A 23,560-nucleotide genomic window follows, 5' to 3' on the forward strand; every position below is an offset into this window, starting at 1 on the left:
TAGTTTTTACATATTCAATATTTATCAGTATAGCAATATTCTCCACAACAAAGGCTGGACAAATGTAAACTGAAACACGCTTTTAAAAGAAAAAAGCATTATCTCTAACTTTGTGTTTCAAAATCTTGTTTTAAAGAATGAAACTATTATATAATAAAAATGTACAAAACAATTATTATCTTTCTGGTCTGTTTAGGCTCATTCTTAAACTAATCTCACATTAATACTTTTTTTATTTTAGTTTTTAATTTTGCATGAGATGTAAATATTTATTTAATTCAATTAGATTTAGTATTTTAACTTGATATTTTTGTCTGTTTAAACGTTCCCCTTTTTCGTTGCAGTTGCTTGTTGTTTTTCCAGGTTCTGTATATCCAGCCAGGGGTTTCAGTTTATGATACATATGGAAAATAAGGATAAAAGTAAAAGAAACTCCAGTTTCACCTACTGTAACATGTCACAGAAGGGTTTTTTACTTCCTGCCACATCATAAACGTCCGTCAAACAGCAGCTCGGGTACAGTAAATAGCCAGTTTCCTGTGTGCATGTTTGTGAGATGATGAATTTGAAATATTTGTGATTAAAACTGCACATCGGGCAATGCTGAGTCCACAAAAAAACAACAATAACAACAAAAATTCCACTGAAAATGATTGTAAGTATTATTGAGTTGTGTGCTTCGGTTTGGTGTTGATATTTCGTCTGTCCAGTTTTTGTTTTCATAAAGTGGAGTTGGAGAAATTCCTGTCTGTTTTCCGCCCCCCCCCCCAGAATGAATACACCTCATGCCAACAGTCCATGTGTTTCATTTTGACAAAGCAGCAGATTGACAGAAAGGCCTGCGTGTCAAGACAACATTAAAGCATCAAAAATATTATTTTCGCTCATACTTAAATAAATAAACACTCCAGAGAAACGCCGGGCCGCTTCGGAATGTAGTAATTCTGAATTTTTATGAATGACTGCATTCATGCTTGGCCACGCCCCCACCCCCGCTTTCATCCCAGCTCCTTGCTACGAAGCCCCGCCCCCTGTTTCCTTTTCGGCCTCCCTACCGGCGCGCCCTGCGTGCTGATTGGACGACGCCGGGATGGGGTGGGAGAGCTGGGAGCGCATTATAAAAAGGAGAGCCGAACGTTAATCGATGAAAGCGTACAAGTGATGGAGGAAGCGGCAGGATAATACACGAAACTGGATTAAAAGTTGGAAGAGAAAATATCTTTATGAGCTTTCTGGATGATTACTTTTCTTTTTTAATCCTAAACCTTCCTCTTCCATGTGAGTCCTCTGACAGCATGAGGGTGAAGATCATATTTGCTGTCTCGGTCCTGGCGACAGTCGGTTTGGTGAGTCAGTGGGTGTCATTTACTGCTCTGTGCGAACCCTGAAGGAGACTCCCCTGTTCTATTTTTAATCAAAATAAATACATTAAACTATTGCTGAAGTGCATTCTAAACCATATTATTCTTTGTGTTTATTCTATAATTGAGAATTTAGTTGAGCTACAATTAATGAGGTTCTCTTAAACTTAATAAAAGTCACTTTTGTTTTGCTCAAACTCAATTTCCTGAGTTATTTCTGGATGAAGTTGTGAATATTTCCTGCTATAGAAATATAGAAACAATATAAAACGTAAAAGAATATAAAATATATAAAAAACTAATATACGTTCAGAAATACATAAAAAAATTGAGAAATAGACTTTCAAGTTTTGATCAATTGAAAGTTTGGTAAGTGAGACGTTTTAAAATAAAGGTTTAAATGTAATAAGTTTATTACCAAACACCATAAATAGACTACATATACAATAAACATCTTTAGATCAATAATATTGATTACTGCTGGTTCACTATCAATGCATCACTAATCTAAGTTACATCACTAACAGTAGTTCCATTACTTTTTGGCTATTTTTAAAGATTTTTTATCCCTTTCCAGCCGATTTATGCAAATACGGATCATGTCGCATCTGCTTTAAACCTAATTTACTCCATCAACTAAAGCAAAGCCATGCGTGAGCGTATTTTCATAATTTGAAAAAATTCAGGTTAAAAGACCAAAAAGGAACTTTGAAATGCTCCCAAAAGGAACCCAACTTTCTGCAGAGTTTGGTCTGCAAACCAACTTGCCCCTTTGTCCTGTATTGTATGAAATAAAAACGGAATAGGCCAAATTTGCCTCTCTGGACCTCATGAATGACGTCGTGAGCGTTTGTCTGGAGCTGTTGGAGCTCTCTGCTTGCATCAGCTGCATCAGAGTCAGAGCCCTGAGGTGTCCGTGGTCAGACAGACTAACGTCTCCCTGTGATCTCCATCCCCTTTGGGAGGTTCTGTTGGGGGGTTTGTGTCTGTTGATACAGATGAGAAACTAAAGATGTGGGAGCCGTGAGGCTGGGGGGGGGTCCCAGAACATCCCTTTCATCCCTAAATGCCAGGCGAATGCCAAGCGGAAGGCGACTGAGGGTTACAGTTACCCTTGTGGGGCTTGCGACAGTGCTGCGTATTCAGGCGGTGTTTAAGCTGTGCACACACACCCACACCTTCAGGAATTCCTGTGATCTGAGCAACATGAGTCAAGCTTTTGTCCCGCTTGCTTCCAGTGTGACTTCGCCTCGCCTGCTTTTGCCAAGGCCAGTTTTTTGTTTTGATCAAGCGTGTCCTCTGTTTGGGGGTCGCAGGTGACCGCCGACTGCCCCGTGGTGTGTGAGTGCCCGGCGGTGCCCCCGGCCTGCCCCCCAGGCGTGAGCTCCATCCCGGACGGCTGCGGCTGCTGCAAGGTGTGCGCCGCCCAGCTGAACCAGGACTGCCACGAAGGGCGTCCCTGTGACCACCATAAAGGGCTGGAGTGCAACTACGGCAACGACGTGGGCCGCACCCACGGCATCTGCAGGGGTACGTGGATCAGAGGTGGCGGGGGCGCCTCAGACCAAAGCAGTGGGGGGAAAGGCCGCTTTGGCCCCCGCTCAGCTCGAGTTGGGGTTGAGTGTGTAACTTCAGGGTGGGGGAATCTGACTTCTGAGCCAAGCGGCTGGATTTCTCTTTGATAGGGGCTTGCGGTTTGAAGTCCGCGCCACACTTCAAAAAGCCAGCACCTTCACTGTGGGGGGAGCAGGCCGACGGAGGTTTTACACAAGTGCTTCACTGTGTACACAAACAGCCCCACACAACACACACAAACAAGCACATGCACACACAGTGGAATTTTTATGTGTGTTCATTAAGGGCCGTTTCTATATAAAGGAGAGGGAGGGGGTATCAGGGGTGTTGTAGTTGCCCCGCTGAAAGGTTAAAAGGGGCAACACAGTGTAAACAAGTCAAAACTCCCTCTCAAATACAAGAATAGCGCTTGGCTTATTTCTGGGAAGATACTGTGTCTCTGCTGCTGCTCCTCTCACCTCCCACCACTTCTGTTGGTGTCACTTTCATTTAATGATGGTTTACAAGAATACATTTGGTCTTTTAAACTATTGTCAAAGCTACCAGTGGTCCTTTAGTTATGATTATGCAGTTTCTAGCCAAAAAAACCCCTCTAGGAATATAGAAATATAAAGAACAGAAATAGGTTCAGAAATATATATAAAAAAAGTTTATTACCAAACACCATTATTGGCTAAATATACAAAAAACATCCTTAGATCAATAATATTGATCGCTACTGGTTAACTATCAATGCATTACTAATCTAAGTTACATAACTAACAGTAGTTACATCGCTTTTTGGCTGTTTTTAAATGTTTTTTAGTCCTTTCAAGCCGATTTATGCAAATACGCATCATGTCGCATCTGCTTTATACCTAATTTATTCCATCATCTACTGTATCCTTTTCTAGGACTTAATTTCTGCAGACCAATAGGAGTTCATTAGAAATTTCCCTCTGAGTTGTGGGTGGGACTGTTAGCCAACCTGCCCCCCTCCCCATTACTGAGAGCTCTCTGTTTACATGCTCTCCCGCTAGCTTACATCCCCTCACAACTCCAACCTAACATTAGCAGTGCAACAAAAAATGGTGAGAATCTTTTTTCTATGTTGCAAATAAACTCTTTTTCAAACGGATTTTTTTCACCACAATTTGAATAAAGAAATAATCAGAGACTAAATTTTGAGATGTTTGTACATTTTTTGCTAAAATGTACATTTTTCTAAAGTAAATAAGAATAAGAAATCCTTTAATTGTCATTGTTGAACAAGAATCTTGTAACAAAAACCCTGGTGCTGTCCAGCTGTTTAAACACTTATTATTGTGTCAAGATAAAATAGAGTCAAATTAAAAGATCGTTAGAAACAAAACCTAAGGATGAAAATGGCATGTAAAGTAAAAATTATACATGTATTGCCCATAAACATTATTGCAGTTCTGCAATTTTGGGCTACCAAATATTGCACATGATTTTGTACACTTGGAGGTGTTTTTATAAATTCATTTTACCACTACATAAAGCCCCTATCATAATAGCACCACCGCCCGCAATAAACGCTGTGCATCAAATTGAGGAAAATTAATTTAGCTGCAACTCCCCTTTCATACCAACATGTCAGTATGGGATTCTGTTGATTTTTTTTCATATGGAAACTGTCAACAGAGCTGTGTCCATGCAGGGATTGTCACTTCAGATGGGTGGAGTGTGTAAATAAATTCCTCACTTTGGTTCGGTTTGCTTTCAGACGCTGGACTGATAGAGTTAAACCAAACACTGAAGCTTTAACTCAGACTTGCTGTTTCAACAGTTCCTCACTTGGGAGCAGTTTGGCCTGAAAAAGATGAGGACCAAAAGCTGTCCAGTCCAGATAATTATTCTATTAGTTCAGAAATGAACTCCTTTTGGGTTCATTTCTGGTTCACTCTCAAGTGGACAAAGGTTAATCAGTGGACCAAACAACCTGATCCACACCAGAGTTCAGGTGGGCTTTCAAATGTGCCACACAAAGCAAAAAATCAGAGTCTAATCTGCAAATGTGAATGCACCACTAACATGGCAGCACCACCACTTATAACATGTGTGCTTCATTGAGACAGCTGGTGCAGAGGTAGAATGATCAATGGTTCAAAGGTTTGGTCCCCGTCCTGCCCGCCCATGTGTCGAAGTGTCCTTGGGCAAGACATTAAACCTGACATTGCTCCTGGTGGTTATAGGGTGGCGCCAGCAGAGTGAATGGAACTGTGACTGTAAAGTGTTGTGGGCCTTTTAAGAAGGTATTAAGGCTATATATAAGTAAACGCCTTTTATCATGTCGCCCGCAGTGGCAATCAACTTCTGCAGAGGGTTGTGTCAGTACGGCATGCTGGGAGGAAAGGGCCTGCATGCATCTTTTTGCATATGTTGCACTCTCTCGTCCAAAACTGGATTGACATTACATTGTATTTGTAGATTTTTTTCAAACGAAGTAGAAAATTCTTACCCCACTAGAAAATTTTCTTTTAATGAAAAAAATTAATAAATCTAACAATAGGGTAAGAAAAGTGGTCTTACCCAGAATTCTTAAATAAAACATGTTTTCTGAAACGAAGATTATTTTGCTATTGAAAAACTTTCTTGATACGATTATTTTTCTTGCAACACAAAAAATAAGACATTTTTTCTTGAAAAAGGTGACTTTTTACTTTCCCAATTTTCCGTTTTTGCAGTGTTCCTGCAGAAATGCTCATATGCTAACGTGGTCACTGGTCGATTTGGATTTAAAACCAAATATAGGAACGTTTGGTTTGGGGGTTGTGAGATCTCCAAACGCAGGTCGTTTTCTCTGCCTTACCACTTATTTTCAGTTTTGTTGCTTCCATTCCACAAATAACTATAGCAGAAAATGGCAAAAGTACATTCAGCAGTTTACAGCAGGCATGTCCAAAGTGTGGCCCGTGGGCCAAATGCATTCAAACTTCTGCCAGTCTGCAGAGTCCTGTCATAAGTAATCAGTAATTTGCAGCACTCAGCACTTTGAATTTGTTGATTGTGATTGGTTAAATTACGTTATGAGCCATTGTGAACCTGTTGCAGGACCCTTCTGTGACTTTTTCTTTATTTTATTTCTGGTCTTTAAAGTAGGAAATTCTCAGAAAATTTGATAAAATATATATATATTGTGATGCATTTCGGTTCTATGTGAAGGAATAAAATGTATGCCATTGCAATAAAATTTTCATTAAACAGTTAATTTGCATTGAATGGGTTTATAAAAGTTTAAAGCCAATTGGTTGGCCCTCAATACTTTCACCACACTCTTTGCAAAACCTTTGGACGCCCCTGGTTAGGCAACGGTGTAACCCTTGTGCTATCCTAGGCACTTTAACATTGGGAGTTGGGTCATCTAGACCAGTGTTTTTCAACCTTTTTTGAGCCACGGCACACTCTAACCTTGACAAAAATCCTGCGGCACACCAGCATTCCAAAAAAAAAATAAAGATCTGATCTCACATGCATTTTTGTGATAATTGTGGCAGTAAAAGCTGGAAGTTGCAGCTGTTTTTTCTAATAGATGTAATAAAAGCTAAGTTAGAAGATTTAAAAACTTTTTGATTTGTGTTCGCTGTTGTTTCAAGACGTTAAGAGGAAAGACTCGTTGTGCGCCGAGACGCTCACGCTGTCACTTTTAACCCAATGCATCATGGGAGATGTAGTTCTATAATCCGCTGAACGCAGAAAGACTAGCGTCTCTGAGCTTCATTGTTTTGTTCACTTGTTCCACGGTCTGATACCGGATTCTGTGGAAAGCTACACCGCTAAAGACGAGCTTTAGCTGGTATTTTTGTTAGAACTGAGCGACTTTATCAGCAGAATTCAGAGCAAGGAAGTGAAGACTTTAACCACTTCTGATTGGTCAGACTGATGACATGTGATTAAGACTCCAAGAATGATTGGTGGAGACAGTTAAAGGGGCGGGACTTTTCAGAAAACGGCTTTAGTTGCTGCTAAATCGCGGTACCGTCATTCTTATCAAAATGTTTTTAATAGAATCAAATAAACGCAAAGAAAAAATATTTTATGATCTTTCATTTTCCTAACTACTCAGTGTTTTATCAGGACCTGTTTGGATGAACACAGAGCTGAAATCCTGGAGATGGAAAATGTTGTTAAATCAGGTAATGAGGACAATTTCCCACGGCACACTTGACCACCTCCCACGGCACACTAGTGTGCCGCGGCACACTGGTTGAAAAACACTGATCTAGACCCACTAGAGTCTAGACAGTGCGTTCAACCTTTTTTCTTCAATGATTTGTGATCTTCACTGGTGTCCATGGATTACATGAAATCTTTCCACGTTTATCCACCTTTGTCATGGTAGGGAGAACACGTCAATGTAAGGGTGGGGTCATCTAACTTAGCACAAGGGTTAACTGAGAAGCAAAATCCTTTCTGAATTGTAGAAAAGAGGCCAACTTGCAGATATGACTGCTACACTCTGTAGTTTTATGCCCATAAAACTATAATATATTTAACCTTCAAATGGATTAAGTCAAAAAAAATTATCATTTCGTACCAGTAAGTCAACAGTTGTGTTGCAAGACGATACCGACAGACTGACAGCAGATGTAGTTACATGTTCACTTAAAGCTCCACCTCCCCCTTTAAGTCCCAACAAGTCAAGTTCCTCACATAGGACAACATCCGGCCAGTCTGGAGACTTGAGACAAAAGTTTTTCCCTAAAAAGATTGAGATATGATTGAAAAGGGGGATCATTAAGACAGTTTTGGTGTCTTTTCTGTTTCCTTTGTGACAAACTTCTCTTTTCTCATCACTGCAGCAAAAGCAGAGGGTCGTTCCTGCGAATACAACGGACGAATTTACCAAAACGGGGAGAATTTCCCAGCTGGTTGCAAGTACCAGTGCACGTGCATAGATGGGGCGGTAGGGTGCGTGCCCCTCTGCCCCAGCAGCATACCCATGCCCTCCCCTTCCTGCCCTGCTCCACACTTGGTGAAGGTTCCCGGCCAGTGCTGCTTCAGCATCGGCTGCCACAAGGGAGCCACCATTGTGTCGCCAAGCCACCAAAAACCCTCCCTTCCACCTTTGCCTCCGTACCCGTTTGTCCCTTACCCAGCATACCCCTACTCCAAGCCTTACCCGAAACCCTACCAGAAGCTGTACCCTCACAAACCCAGAAAGGAGAAGGCCACCTTGGGGAACGAGCTTCTGGAGGTGGAGCAAAGGTGGGAGAAGCCACGTGGAATCAAGCAACCGAAGGGTAAGGGAGCTGAGCCTCAGAGCGCCTTCTGTTTCCTCCACACAGCAAAGCATCATGTTTATGTTTTAGCTATTTTAGCCTCTCGACGCACAAACAGCCTCAATGTGAGCTTTTTCCAAGAGCCGTGTTAGCTTTACGCTTGTTTTCCACTGCCTCCTTGCACACCAGAGGTGCTCTGCCCCCTCTGAGCACACACCTCCGTCACCCAGCTCTCCCCTCTCTGTAATCACCCTCTCTATGTGTCAGTGTTGACTGCTCCGTGAATAAGGCCACTGTGCTTTGCATCCCGTACCTCCTGCTCCTGACGCCCACTTCTCTCCCACTTCAACTTCTCCCGATCCACTCATTCTGTATCTTTGCAGCTCATCCTCTCTTTTTTTTAAATCTTCCCAGCCTGGAGTCAGATGGGAGACCACTGTGTGGTCCAGACTACGTCCTGGTCCCAGTGCTCCCGCAGCTGTGGGATGGGCGTTTCCTCTAGGGTTACCAATGACAACGCTCGGTGCAAGCTGATCAAGGAAACGCGCCTGTGCAACATCCGGCCCTGCAGCTCCATGTCCATTCCAGTCAAGGTGAGGAATGCCTTTCATGCTTTTAACATTCTTACGAAGGGACATTTTATAGACCTCTCTGCCAACAACCACGGAGTCCTGGCACGGCGCAAAATATATTCAGGAAAGAATTGCTCTCATGGGGTCGTTGGTATTAATATCACGGCATGTGTATGGTCCACTCGCTCCATCTCCCTGTAGCTGGAGCCCCTTTGTGCTCCAGCCTGTCTATTCACAGTCCTGTTGCTGTGTGGGAAATGTCCCCCACAGGGTGAATGTGGGGCCGTATTCAAGCTGGTTTCACCCTGTTCATGACTGCACCACTTGGTCTGAGTCGACATCATAGTTGAACCTTTTCCCATCCCGGACATATTTAAACACACAGTCATTACCCAAAGTGAAGGAAGGGAGAGCTTCTCTGGAGCCACATGAAGAGAATCAAGAATTTTCTCCACTGGGATTTAGAAAAGCAAAGATGAGCTGAAGTTCAGCCAGTGGCTCTGATGAAAGTTGTGTTTTTGAGGTTTTTAACATGTCATAGAAAGGAAAACAATTTAATTTGCCTTTCTGAGTATTTCTTTATTCAAATCGTTGTGACCTTGTGAGCAGACAAAAAAGCGTGTAGGTGTGATGTCCAAGTTACTACAGCAAGCCACAAACTCCCTGCTCCGCTCCTTTCTGATGCAGCCACCTGCAGACAAATAGATCCATGAAAGTCCTTGTTTTCCTCGTCTGAGCTGGAATCTGGCTCAGATAGCTCTGATTTTGCTAGTCCTTTTTGTTGCACAGGTTTGGAGTGTGAGGGGCAGTAAGCTAGTGGGAGAGCACATAAACAGATGGATAATGGGTAGGGGGAACATCCACAACTCAGATGAATTTCCAGCAAACTCCTGCCGCTCTGCAGAAATTATATCATCGAAAACGACACTGTATTTTGGATTTTGGTTAAGGACATCATAATCATACCTAAAAGTCCACTAGGAATGCTTTCACAACAGATCAAAAGACGATTTTTGATGTTTGTCTGTATTTGGAAGAGTTTAAGATTTTTAATGCTCGGGGCGTATTTACCAATGTTCTAAAATGAATCATCGCAGCAGTTGTCTTTAGGAGAAACTCGCAATTCCGGATCATTTCCAAGTTTCCTTCTTCTTAGCTGCATTAGGATCTGTCCAGACTCCCACACCGTGGGTGGCAGCTGCTTGATCGACCCGCTCTGCTGGGTTCTCGTATTTCCTCCTCCTGGCGTGAGCCTGATGGGTTTCCACGCACCTGTCTTCACAGGGATCCTTTGAGCGTTTGCAGAGCTGCCTCGGGTTTTAAAACCGAAACACGTGTCAATCCTACGCTGGCAGGCGTCTGGCTTTGGTGCTCGTCTGTTGTCCTGACCTTTGTTTGGTTGTGGGGTGTCTCTGTAGTGAACTCTGTTTTCCACATGAGTCACGGCTGTGGGGATGTAAGACATCCTAACGTCTATTGGATTTAGCTCATTTTGTGAGTTTCCAGCTTTTAGCCTGTTTCCTTTTTGCCGGATGTTCTCTTTACATTTGAAGTAAAAATGTTTTTCAATCAAGATTTGGCTTCTTTTTAATTATAGCAGCATAAAAATGTATATTTTTTAATTTCAGATGTGGTGCTGCTGACTTTACACAGAAAAACTCCCTGTTTTTTCATCTTTTGGCTCTCAGATTCATTAGGTTTAGATTAAAAAAAGCTTTTTTCACATCATATTTTACACTTTCTTAATCCTGACTGGCTTCAGATCATCACTAATTACCTAAAATAACAGTTATAAGGGGAAAATATATGACTTTTATAATAGGCTGTTTCCCATTAAGGTCCTTTATTTTTAGGCAAAGAATAATTTATAATTAAGCCGCAGTTGATAGAAGTAAAATTGATATATAAAAATTAAATGTCATACACTGGATATGGAGAAAAAACAAAACAAAATTATAAAAGATCTGTATAATCAAAAAACTCAAAGAAACAATAAATACTTAAAATTGTACACAAGTAAATAGTGTTTTCCCAATAAAATAAATATTGTTTTTTTTAAAGATTATTTTCTAAACTAATCTTAAAAAGTAAATAATTTGGGAGTATAGTGTTTTAAATTTAAATGAAATTCCACACAGAATGATGATGCCTTTACAAGGTAAACATTAAATAGACAAATGCAAGATAAAAAAAATAAAATGAAAAAAATTAAAACAATTATCGGATATTTTTTAAATATCTAAAATAATAAAACGTTGCCCTGTACACATTACTTTTTGATATAGAATATACTACAGCATGAATAGGTACGTTTTAATACAGTATATACAATAATAACAATTACATTCAAAATTTTTTTTTACTTAGAGTAACATTGACGGAAATATTTATTAGGTTTCATCTCTGTGGCAAAGTGGCAACAGCTGTGAGTTATTTTTAACATATTTTTGGAGACATAGTTTAAAAAAAGAAGTTCAAAGCAGACAACAGTACATTTTATGAGTGAACTTTAGAACAGTTAAAGACAAATTCGGACGAAAAAATGTGTGTTTTTGGTGTTGCTAAGGTGATTTTTCTGATGACAGAGGACTTATATTGAAAATAAAAAAGCTTAAAATTGTTTTTTATTTTTTATTTTATTACAACTTCAAAAAATAACATACATATTCACATAAATAGAACAGAAAGAAATAAGAAATTAATAAAATAATAAAATACGATAAAAAAAAATAGAATTGTAGTCTATAATACTAGGGATTGTCATATAACATGTGATCTTCAATGAAAATGGACAGTTTTTTGGCATTTTTGTTTTTCATAAATTTCAGTGATTTAAAATATAAACAGATCTCTTTCTGAAATGTATTAAATAATGGTTTGGTTTTTAAATATCTCCTGTTATGAATGAAAAAAGTTCCAGATATTTATAGAATATTAAATGCCAAATCATATAAATTATCACCAGAAACAACTCCAAATAATACTTTGTGTTTTTGTAACTGAATGGGAATAGGAAAAGGAAACTTTGAACAGCACCAAGAAAAAAAAGCTGTTAACATATACAGCATACATTCAAAAAACAGATGATCAAGTGTTTCCATATTTATATAAAAGAAAGAACAATTATTTTCTTGAAAATCTAAATTTATATCCCACAACTTAGAGTTAAATTTCTAATAAACCCCTTCCTTAGAAACCCATATGCTTCCATACTTTCTGCCGCTCTGCAGAAACTATGTCTTAGAAAACGTCATAATCATAATTTAAAGAAAACTTTCCGACAGCAGGAGAACGTTCCTGATGGCATCCGATCGGCCGCTCTCTACCTTCTCTCCTCCTGTGTCCACAGAAAGGACGGAAGTGTTCCCGTACCCACAAGGCCCCGGAGCCGCACCGCCTGTCCTACGCTGGCTGCAGGAGCCCCCGCCTGTACCGGCCCAACTACTGCGGCGTGTGCCGGGACGGCCGCTGCTGCTCCCCCCGCCGCACCCGCACGGCCACCGTGACCTTCGCCTGCCCCGACGGCCGGCGCTTCAACAGATCCATGATGTTCATCCAGTCCTGCAAGTGCAGCGACGAGTGCAACCAGCTGAACGAGGCCGCGCTGCCCCCACAACAGTGGCTCTACGGGGACACCCACAAGTTCAAGGACTAGTGGTGCTCGCCCCCACCCGCCCCTCCTCCTACATTCCTCTGTAAAGGCAGACATTTAACCCCCCCACACACATCTCCACCTGTCATAGAGTAGCTGTCTGTAGTGTATCTGTCTGAAACAAGCCATGTTGTTGTTAGAACATCTCTTGTGGATTATTTGAGGAGCGGTCCTTCAAAATGCGAACATTTGAGAAAGAAATATGGCCACGAGGCTCCAAATGTGTCCTGAACTCTTAAAGACTTTTCCTGACAAAGACAGAGTTTAAAAGTGGCTGAAGGAACACATGAGGAGTCGTTGGGAGGACAGAAGAAGGGAGGAACGCCTCACAACTTCTGAGGGGAGCGGGGTTTTGTCTTTCCGAGGTATTTCTTCACGGTATTTATTGACGTGGTGACGCAGCGGCCTGTCATCAGGGGAGGTGACGCCGCTATGTTTGGAGCATCGGTGTGACGGGGACAAAACAGCTGAGAGCTGTCAGTCACTTGGAGAGGAGGTGGGGGTGACCTGACCCCCAGAAAACCATTTCCAGTGATGGATGAGTAGAAGCGGAAAGACAGATGGACCTGTTTACACAGATGGACCCGTCTGCTGCCTGGTTTTCTCAGCAAACTGAGACATTCAGCAGGCTCCAGAGTAACACGCCAGCGTCGACAAGTCGACCACCTAATTCTGCACAAATTACACTCCACGAAGGGGCAAGCAGGAGAGAGAAAAATCAGCCCCTTTGTTGGGTTTGCTGTAAAAGTAAAATCTAAAAAGAAAAAAGGTAAACATGTAATTTGTAACCTGCGGGTGGAACCGCTCGGGTGCCTGTAATTAAGCAGCATGACATGTCACTGACGCAAAACTCAAACTCAGGCCTGGCTTCCCTGTAAAGCCAAAGAGCTTTATCCTAAACGCAACCAGAAGCCCAAATACTATAAAAAGTAGATTCTGCGGCTGAGGTCTAGTGTTATGAGAGGACGCCGAGCATCTTTCTGAATGGGTGCTTGGATTACTTTGTGCACCTTAAGACGGATATGAGTAACGACCTGATTGTGTGAGTTTGAGTAAACTACCTTGCATTGGTGGTTCTAATATACAAAGTCCATTTATTTTGACTGATTTATCCTTTGTTTTCGCAGCTTTGTGAAAAAAAAAGAAGATCTTGTAGATTTTAAATGAAGCATGTTTGTCTATGTAGAGGAATTGGTTTAGTTACTGTATTTTTGTTTTGTTAAACAGGGACATGATAGAGCAGCTATGTACAGATGCAGTTTCAGTTTGTTGTAGTTCTACCTGCTGTTTAAAGGCCGTTTCTTAAGCTGTAGTGTTAGATTAGCGAGGAACAAATCAGGGTTCAGATCTAAGCGTTAATTGTTGAGAACATGATGATTGTAAGACTGGTGGTTTATGTCAATCCCACCTGTGTTGACAGCATGTTAGTCAAGACGAGAAGTTGTCCTGTAAAAACTTGTGAGGTTGATTAAATTGTCATTTTCTCCTGTCGTTTCTCTAAGACGCTGGTTAACCTGAAACTGGTTTTATATTTCTGAATAAAGATTTTTTTTTAAATTTACCTTAAAAATGCCTTTTTCGCCATAAAAACGATCAAATTCTTGGTGTGTTGCAGTTCCTCAAATGACCACTTGAGGCTGGCGTCAAAAGGAACTAGTTATACATCAACTTCAATAATAAAAAAGTTAGTTTGCAGCAAATATTGTCCTTTTTACAGCCAGAAAACAAAACCATTTAGAGGTGTTTCCTGACTATGACCACTTATGAGCACTTTTAGTGATTAGAACTCAACAGTAGACCCAACAAAACTCCCTTAAGGCACGCCAGTTCCACATTCTAAGGACATTGCTGAATTGAGTGGAGCCAACGTCAGCCTGTTTGGCCGTCTCACCTTTCAGGATTTCAGGCGTCAGAGGTAAGTCCGGCCTTTCATCTTCAGAACCCGTTGGATCCATTTCGGGATGGGATTCTAGAGCCAACCCAGCTACTGTTGGGCGGACAACACTGAACAGGTTGCTAGTTTGTTGCAGGATCAGACATTTTCAGGCTATGTTGCGTTCAAGTGACCACTTTCAATGGAAAGTTCATGTAAACGCACATATGACTGTTTCATGCATTTAAAACTCTGTCACGCGTTGCAATAGGATTTTATGCCCGTTTTGGGCTTTACGCAAAGAACGCACACCCAAAAGACAAGTGCAAGTTAAAGCAGGTCAAACTGACCAATCAGGGTCTTGGATTTGGTAATGTATGGATGGCGTCCCTTATAGATCACCGAAATTAATTTCTAAGGAGATATTGTAGTTTGTGCCCAGATGGAATTATACAACAGAAAGTCATATCAGAATAAAGCTGTGAAAGAAACAGCCTGGAGCAAGATTTACCAGATCTGCACCAAGCCTCTTCCAACTGTAGGTGATGGACATATGCTAGTACACAGTAGACAAAGAAGAAGCCCCTCCCTGCTTGACCAGTGTGAACACCATACATTACATTTGGCACACTTAAGGCCATTTTTTAAAATGGAATAGTTATTTTTGCAGTTCATTTTCTAAGACAGCTTGATCTCCGAGGCTCCGCCTTGTGTGTGCCAACCTAGAACCCGCTTGTTTTCGTGGGCAGCTGCTCAAAGAGGAATTCGCGAGCGGATTAAAACGCCACCTTTGGGTGTTTGAAAAAAGCTGATTTTGCATAAATAGCTCTTTAAGCACCAGTCACGTGCCCGGTGTGAATTGCACACCTTGGGGCAACTTAGACGCACCAATTAACATGAGGGATGCTGTATGACTGTGGGAGGCAGCTGGAGGAAACCTCTGGATGCACGAGGTGAACATGCAAACTCCATACAGGAAGGTCTCAGCTGAGAATCGAACCACATCCTTTGAGCGATGAGCCGAGACTGCTAACAACTGCACCACCGTGCTGCCATCTGAGGCAACTCTGTAAAAGAAATGTCATTTTCCGCTTACGACAAAATCTGAATTAAAAAAAAAAGTCATTTTGAGGGACTTGCCGCGGTAAAAATGTATGTTTTTGTGACGTGAACTCCAACTTTGTGTGGTACAGTTGCTTTATTTGAATAATAAAAAAAAGCTGCCAATTTTTCAAAGTTCCCCAACAGAAAACAAATCCACTTTTAAATAAAAAAAAACATCCCAAACGGTTCTTTTAAAGTCTCCCCCGACATTGAAATAAATGAAAACAGTTGAGACCACTTATAGAAAATTTTAATCAAGCACAAAAAAACAACCAAACAAACCATAAAAGACTCATTAAAACCCTTCTTTCCACAAAAAACCTGACAATAAAAAAAAGTTTGGTGAACAAACGTGCCGCGCTTTTAAATCAACGGTGAAGTAAATGAACTTCCGGGTACAGGTCAGGAAGGGCGTCGAGGACACTTGTTTGGCTGGAGGACTCATCTGGACTGCTCGACTGTGGAGGAAGAGGAGAGCAGTTAGCCTTCGCTCCATGAGCAACGGCCGAACACAGAAGCTTTTCAGCAGCCGGTTAAACGTTTGACCAAAGCTCCAGCTGCCACACATCCACTGACTGTACAAGAGACCCAGACAGACCACGGAAAACACTTAACCTCCGGCTAAAATGAAATGAAGTCAATTCAGCCGCCGTGTTTTTGCACTACGACACAAGTTGGAGCTATTGGCCGTCCAAACAGGAAGTACCCGCTGGTCCCAGAAAGCCGAAACCCCATAGACTTCTATAGAGAAATTAACAGCTTCTACTCAACCCTCCTCTGATACCTTTTTTTAAACATGTTTTTGCTAATCCTAATTTTTTCTTCCAGATTTTTTACTTTATTGCAACTTCAAGTTCTAAACTTACCAATCAGATGCCTCGATGTGGTGCCTGCTGGCCCCCACCTCAAACGTTCAAGACATTTAACAGTATCCCCTTTTAGTGGAAGGGGTGCGGTTTTCCAACAGGCTCACTCCTGATTGGTGAAAGTGGTTGCCATGGAAACGCTGACTCAGACCGATCACTGCTTATGGACGTTGATGTGGACAGAATGACATTTTTGAAAGGCCTTTGTCCATCTCTATTTGCTGTCAATGTTTGGAGCCAGACAACTTTAGTTAGCAGTGATTGGTACAAATTGGTCTGAGTCAATGTTTCTATGGCAACCACTCTCACCAATCAGGAGTGAGCTTGTTGGAAGGCCACACCCCCGCCGCCTGAAGGTGGGCTCAGGATAATCTGTCAAGCATTTTGAACGCTCATCAGGAAGACCATCTACTTTTATTGGTTGGTCAGTTTATAACTCGAATAACTTGGATTAAAGAAAGAAATATGAAAAAATAAAAAATTAAATAAAAAAAGGCAGCAGAGCTTGAATTAGTACTTTCTGTTTGTAAATGCCTGGTAGGAGGGGGTCACTCTGTCCCAGTCAGTGGTTACTCGTAGAAACATTTTGAATGTTGCACATTATCAGTGCAACTTCCCAGAGATGCATTCGGTGTCGGCGAGGACTCACTGTAAGAGGATATGTCAATCTCCTCCGGCAGCTCGGCCACGTTGACCTCAAAGCGGTCCTGCACATCGTTCAGAGTCTTGGCGTCGGTCTCATCGGACACAAAGGTTACAGCCAGTCCTTTGGTTCCAAATCTACCGGCACGGGCAACCTGATGAGCGCAGGAGGTGCGGTTAATTCCAAAGACGCCAAAAGCAAAGCCTAAATGGAGCTTCGAGCGCTCACCCTGTGCAAATATGTGTCGGAATCTTCCGGCATGTCGTAGTTGAAAACGATGTTCACCCTCTCGATGTCCATCCCTCGCCCAAACAGGTTGGTGGCCACCAGGATCCGCCTCTGGAAGTCCTTGAACTGCTGATAGCGAGACAGCCTGAGAGAAGAAAGAGAGCTGTGCTCAACCACGAGGCCGCTTTTCCCCCCAGCATGTTACATTTGTTTAGATCTCTGGAAACCAAAGTCCCACCGCTCCTCCTGAGCCATCCCTCTGTGGATGGCGATGGCAGGGAAGTTCTGCTCCACCAGAAGCTGTGACAGAGCAATACAGCGCTGGACAGACTTGACAAAGATCACCACCTAGAGGCAAAACAAGACACTGCACATCAACATCCTCCAATGGACATCCTGGATAAGCTCTAAGTTCTAGACGTGTGGTAGTTAGTTCCACACCAACCCACTCACCTGGTTAAACTCCAAGACATCAAGAAGATCAAAGAGCTTGCGGTTTTTCTCGCTGTCCTTCAGCTTGCAGTAGTACTGTTGCAAACCATGGAGGGTGAGTTTGGTCTCATCGTCGACAAACACCTCCATAGGCTGCAGGTGAGACCACAAATGTTTATTTAAAAAAGAAAGAAAAGCTCAGCTGGAATTTTCTTTCACACAGCAGTCACCCGGGTCACTCACATCCTGCATGAACTTGCGGCAGACGGGTCGGATCTCCTTGCTCAGCGTTGCGCTGAACATCATGACCTGCTTCTCGTGAGGCGTGATCCTGAAGATGTCCTGAACGTCACGCCTCATGTCTGCAACACAAGAAAAACACAAACCGTTGTCTCGTGAAGCCCTTCCTTCTCAGAAGCCCGTTTGGGTTCAGGAGGCAGAAACTCACCGAGCTGCTCCAGCATTTTATCACACTCGTCTAGGACAAAATGCTTGATGTTTTTCAGGTTCAGGGTCTTGTTACGGATAAGGGCGAGGATCCGGCCGGGCGTTCCCACCACGATGTGGGGGCAGTTCTTCTTCAGCACATCTTCGTCGTTCTTGATGGCCATGCCGCCGAAGAACACCGCCGCTTTCACGGTGGGCATGTACTTGGAGAAACGCTCGTACTCTTTACTGATCTGGAAGGCCAGCTCTCTGGTGTGGCACATGACTAACACAGTCACCTGGGGAGGAACACACCCGAAAAATAAACAGCTGATCCGTCCAAATGTGAGATGAGGATAGGCAGGTGCCGCTGGGTTAGTCGAAATAGAAGAAAAAGCTTCCAAACACATCCAGACTTTAACTTTTGAATAAATCAAAGCAAACTATACTGTAATGATTTATGAACATTTTACAACAGAGCCATTTCGTTCAATCGGCAGACGGTGGGATCTTAGTACGACGGGGAGTAAACCGCAGTTAAACGCAACAAAAGAAGAAGAAAACATTTGAACATGCACAAAACAAATTTCAAAAGATATTTATTATTTTAAACTTTGCTGTCACTAATACGTAACAGACACAATCATAGGTATCGATCTGTTTTAGCGGAAGTGATATATGGCTCATTCATGCGTGGTGAGCAGATCGCGCAGTACGTCACGTAATGTTTCCAGAGCTCAAATACCTAGACTCTGACAAAGAAGTTGCACTGCGTCAACCAATCAAGAGCTCTCCTTTGGCTGACATGTCAGTGGGTGGAGTCCAAAACAAGCATGGAGGAGAATCAGATCAACCTCCTCCTGAACTTTATATTTTTCTTATTTCCTGCATTGACTTTATATGAGATATACAGATTACAGGGCATTTTCATGTAGCGACGAGCCTAAAACTTTTGACAATAGCTCCTCTGCATGGTGGAAGGCGTGACACATTCTTGACGAGCATGCGTGAAAACAAAGACGGCGAGTGGGAATTTGCAGTACGAAGCGCAATTGATGTTTAGCAGCATTACGGTGAATTCTTCTTTAAATATTCAACACTGGCTTGTTAAGTACAAGACATTCCTAACTGTGACTCAACGCGGGTTCTGCATCTTCTGAAAGAAACCAACATACCTGCCCATCGACGGGCTCAATCTGTTGCAGGGTGGCCAGTACGAACACAGCAGTCTTGCCCATACCGGACTTGGCCTGGCACAGAATGTCCATGCCCAGAATGGCCTGTGGAATGCACTCATGCTGGACTGAAGACAGGACAGGAAGAAGACATCACTGTCACTTCACAATAAAACACCAGCACCAACCTTTTTTTTTTGGGTGGTGGGGGCAGATTTACAAATGTTATCTTTTTATGTTATCTTTCATTTAAGTTTGCTCTTTTACAGCTTATATCAAAGCTTACAAACCATCAGCAGAGTCCAGTTATCACTTTAATACTGGGGCAAAGGATTCAAATAAAGATAAACTACAATTTTTTGTGTGTTCAAATAAAAGCCGATGGACAACTCTTTTTTAATACCAAGTAATGAAATAGAACAGAAACAGTGAAACGTTAATGAATTGCATTATGGGACCTTCCATCAGGTAGTCACATGCGGCCTTACCTTCAGATGGATGTTCAAAACCGCAGTCGATGATGGCACGGAGCAGCTCGGGCTTCAGGAGGAAATCTCTGAAGCCCGAGCTGTGGATGGAGACGTAGGAGCCTTTCACCTCCTTCTTTCCCGTGGGGGCTGCGCTCTCTGGGGCTCCCTGAGGCTCATCGTCATCTTCATAATCAAGCAGCTCGTTATCAACGTCATTCTCAGCCATTTTGTGTGAGGTTTTTTCTTTTTGTTTCTCTTCTGCAAAACAAACAAATTATTTTAGAGTTTTGTTGTTAAAGTCCGAGAGATTTGTGACTGACTTTAAGCCAGAAAAGAACATTGTTATTTAACACCAGTTGTCCTGCAGTCATTTAGGTACTAGCAGCACCTTTTTACACATAATTTAGTTTGAAAACAACCGTGTACGTCGTGTACCATTTATGCTTAACATTTATTAGGATTAATAAAAACAATTGAAGAGGCTGAAGGATAAAATAAACCCTCAAGAGAAGAAATTTCACTGGCAAATTTGTAATTAAAAATACAACAAGGAACACGGCAAATATTAACACACAATGGATTTAAACTGGGCATGAGAGTTTTTTTTTAAGTTATAAATGCAGCGTTTTGTTTTAATAGTTTTGGTTATCGAATAACCATGTTAGCTTAGTTAGTGATTTTTCTATAGTTTCCATGATCGACCTTCATTAGAGGCACCAAAGTACTCAAACATTTCAAATAAATTTAAATAATTAAATTCTGGCTTGGTGAGTCGCGCACAAACATAAACAAGTCAAGATATGGACCGAAATGGTCATTTTTTGGTCAAACCGAATACCGATTACCTGTTGTTAGCCATGATGCTAATTATACCCATTGTACTGCATCACCGATGCTAGCGTGGCGAAAGAGCACGCTCAAATCACGGCTATCACAAAACTATAGTAACTAGATTTATGGAATACATTGCTTTTATTGATAGAACTTTAAAGTCAGAGATAACCTTCGCCTTTTCATATAAAAATGGGTTAAAATGATGATCGTCGGTTCTATGAAATGCTAGGCTAAAGATAAATGCTAAAGCTAACAATGCATTTAAGCAAAAATTACTGCTTAAGTACATTTATATGGGTAACTAAAATTTGTAATTCACTCATAATCACATTAGTGATTTACAACAACAAAAGTTTATCCGTTTAAAAATAGTATTACACTTCTACCTTTGTGAATTTAGCTGCAGGTCCACCGGATCAGTACCGCATGGAGAGGCCTCAGTTGTTTTCCAGGATTAACCGGAAATGCTGCGTCGCATTCTCAAAAACCTTCCTGTGATTGGTGAATCTTTGTCACCTGATGAGAACAGCGATTGGCGATTGGCTAGAAATGTTGCCGCAGTTGCTTGTGACAGACAGAAGCGGGACTTGAGAGAATAGAACTGCCATGAAGTATGGAAACCCACGAGGGACAAGGAAAAAACAATTTATTGCGGAAAATTAAATGAATTTACGTTTTGGAATCTTATTTACTTACTTTAATAAGAAATACAATAAAACAAAATTTACGTGTATTAAAAACAAAACAAAATAGTAACTGTGAGAAGTTTCTTAGAAACACCAGTTGTCTTGCAGTTCTTTTAAAGTAAATTGAAAATAATGTCATTTAGGTACTAGCAGCACCTTTTTACATATAATTTTGTTTAAAAATAAATGTCTGCGTTGTGTTCCATTTACACTTAACAGATGTTTGGCTTTTTGCAGAAATTTAACTGAAGGGTAAAATAAACCCTCCTAAAGAACAATTTTTTAAGGTGGAAGTAAACATCTCACTGCATACAAATCACAACGTTTAGTTTAGGTATGTATTGAGGATAAATAATAATCATTTTCATGCAACCACAAGGGGGAATAATTTAAAATGTGCCAGTCCCAAGTCCGAGTTAACTTGGAGAAAAAAAACACTGGAATTTATTTTTTCTATGTTGTGGAGCACAAACACAACCTTCATGTTGATTCGGTTGTACAGGTAAATGACAACAGTTGCTTGGTTGACTTACAGAGTCAAACATACATACAGTTTCATGCAGAGAAAGAGAACCACAGATGAAACACTAGCTTTGAAGACGCTCCTGGAGAAGAACAGTGAGGACCTGCCACAGAAGCCCCTTACAGGCTAAACACACCTGATCCAGGTAATCAACAGCAGATAAGGCAGGACTTTAAAACCAGAGGGTCCTCGAGGCCTGGAGTTTGAAACCCCCTGATTTAGACAAAGTCCATGACAGAGAAAACTGATAGACGTTTTGGGTTGTGATAGTGATCGTTAACTAAAGAGGTTGATTTATTGCTTGAAAAGGAGTGGGAAGAAGCGAGACTGAGTTCATTTTTTGATAGTTTTACAGTTTTTGTAATCCAGTTCTGATCAGGTAGATTCTTTTCAAGTTACAACATCAAGTGCTTATTGATGATTGATTATCTTCAGAAAACATTCATTCATGATTTCAGTAAACAGTAACGGTAACCGACATGTAATATTCATTGATCATTATTAGAACACATGATCATATTAAACCAGTGATTGTTGCTATACATTACAGGCCAAGCAAAGAAAATCCATAGCTTATTAATTGTTATTCAAACCTTTCAGTAATCATTGTTGCACATTACAATGTAATACTCATTGGTTGTCATTAAAAGAGCTTTGATTATTTCACCACAATCAAATTCATACATGTATTTGGAATTATTAAAGCACCAGTTGATACTCGACTCCTCGTATCTTCACATCCTGAAATCAGAGTTTCTTTCTACATTTTCTTGAATATTTGGACATTTGGAACTTTTTTGAGCTCATTACTTAACCCGTTCCAAAGTTAAGAGCCAAACACCGACACAGAAACTTTTCTTTTTGGTTCTTATCAGTTTGATCGTGAAGTTCCTACATCCTCTCAGTCTGTAGCCTCCTTCATTTTCTAAGAACTGTTTTTGGATGTTGAATGGTAACGATTTCCCACTGGCTCTGTATAAAAGTTGTTGGTGTAAAACCCACAAGGTACAGTTTTAAAAGTCAGAATTGATAAAATAAATTGAATGATCAAGATATCCGGCTTTGTGTACAATTCTTATGGCTCATTTTTGAAGTAAAAAGAGGGGATTTAGTGAACCCTTATAATTATTCCCCCAAATTTCTATAGGTCACTATATGGTAATATTAAGGAGCAGTACAATAAATATTAATTGTCGTATTCTAATATGTTTAGATTTATTTATGATTGAAATACTTTTTGAGACTTTAGTTTATTTGTGATTTCCGCTTTTGACCTCATGCATTTGTTCACTGGTATGTGGGCGGGGGGATGGAGGAGGGAGAGAGGACATGGCAGCTCTGGAAAAGGACTGAGGAGGTTGAAGTCGACTCCGTTGAGGATGAGGAAGATGATGAAGGAGACGAGTATTAGAAGAAAAAAAAAAACAATAGGGATCAGTTGCAGAGGAAAGATGTGGTTCTAGCATTCCACATGTGTGTTCATCATAGAAAATGTGATGTTTTTCAGTGAAATGTCCTGGAAATGTTTTGAGTAAAAGGGAATCTTTCATGCATTTAAATAGAAAGTGAAAAACAGAAATGCAATAAAACTATTCTTTCCCATCAGGTAAGGTCTCACTGTTTTTTTAAAGCAAGTTTGTTTAATGTTTTTGGTCACATTTCTTTTAATTAAATGTAGATTTATTCTGATAATATTGTATTTATTAGTTCTTAAAGCATGTTTGCTCTCACTGATTTTAAATGTTTTTTCTTTGGTGAAATTTCAGTTAAACATTAAGCTAGTTTCTGAAACAAATATTTCCTTTAACCCAAACGTGTGACGGGGCGCCGCTGTGAAAGCAGCCTGCAGGCTCACTGAGCTCCATCACTCCAGGAAAGATGAAAAAGTTTTGTCGTCCTGCAACGTCGCAACCAGCAG

General features: G+C 41.1%; 2 protein-coding genes across 2 annotated transcripts; one reads left to right on the plus strand and one right to left on the minus strand.

The window, feature by feature from the left end:
• Positions 1-1,125: 1,125 nt before the first annotated feature.
• si:ch211-106h11.3 (CCN family member 1) lies at positions 1,126-13,943 on the plus strand. Its single transcript, XM_023958034.2, has 5 exons — positions 1,126-1,346; positions 2,678-2,891; positions 7,739-8,179; positions 8,573-8,751; positions 12,080-13,943. Exons 1-5 carry the CDS (start codon positions 1,224-1,226, stop codon positions 12,383-12,385), a joined length of 1,263 nt encoding a protein of 420 aa, XP_023813802.1. The 5' UTR covers positions 1,126-1,223; the 3' UTR covers positions 12,386-13,943.
• Positions 13,944-15,587: 1,644 nt separating this feature from the next.
• Positions 15,588-21,037, minus strand: ddx39ab (DEAD (Asp-Glu-Ala-Asp) box polypeptide 39Ab). The gene is made up of 10 exons (XM_020706801.3): positions 20,820-21,037; positions 19,618-19,857; positions 19,130-19,257; positions 17,977-18,253; positions 17,772-17,890; positions 17,550-17,681; positions 17,335-17,444; positions 17,097-17,241; positions 16,875-17,022; positions 15,588-15,817 (listed from the first exon to the last, which is right to left on the minus strand). Exons 2-10 carry the CDS (start codon positions 19,823-19,825, stop codon positions 15,801-15,803), a joined length of 1,284 nt encoding a protein of 427 aa, XP_020562460.1. The 5' UTR covers positions 19,826-19,857; positions 20,820-21,037; the 3' UTR covers positions 15,588-15,800.
• Between the last annotated feature and the right edge of the window lie 2,523 nt (positions 21,038-23,560).

The sequence above is a fragment of the Oryzias latipes genome, chromosome 8 (genome assembly GCF_053564925.1).
Source record: "Oryzias latipes strain Hd-rR chromosome 8, Olatipes_Hd-rR_3.1".
Classification (NCBI taxonomy): Eukaryota; Metazoa; Chordata; class Actinopteri; order Beloniformes; family Adrianichthyidae; genus Oryzias; species Oryzias latipes.

Excerpts from the sequence above, each read along its gene's own strand:
- si:ch211-106h11.3 (XM_023958034.2), top strand. The coding sequence starts at position 1,224 with ATGAGCTTTCTGGATGATTACTTTTCTTTTTTAATCCTAAACCTTCCT. Across the intron at positions 8,180-8,572 it reads TGGAATCAAGCAACCGAAGG|CCTGGAGTCAGATGGGAGAC; the intron begins GTAAGGGAGCTG and ends AAATCTTCCCAG. Across the intron at positions 8,752-12,079 it reads CCATGTCCATTCCAGTCAAG|AAAGGACGGAAGTGTTCCCG; the intron begins GTGAGGAATGCC and ends CTGTGTCCACAG.
- ddx39ab (XM_020706801.3), bottom strand. The coding sequence starts at position 19,825 with ATGGCTGAGAATGACGTTGATAACGAGCTGCTTGATTATGAAGATGAC. Across the intron at positions 19,258-19,617 it reads TTTTGAACATCCATCTGAAG|TCCAGCATGAGTGCATTCCA; the intron begins GTAAGGCCGCAT and ends TCCTGTCTTCAG. Across the intron at positions 18,254-19,129 it reads TTGAGCCCGTCGATGGGCAG|GTGACTGTGTTAGTCATGTG; the intron begins GTATGTTGGTTT and ends GTTCCTCCCCAG.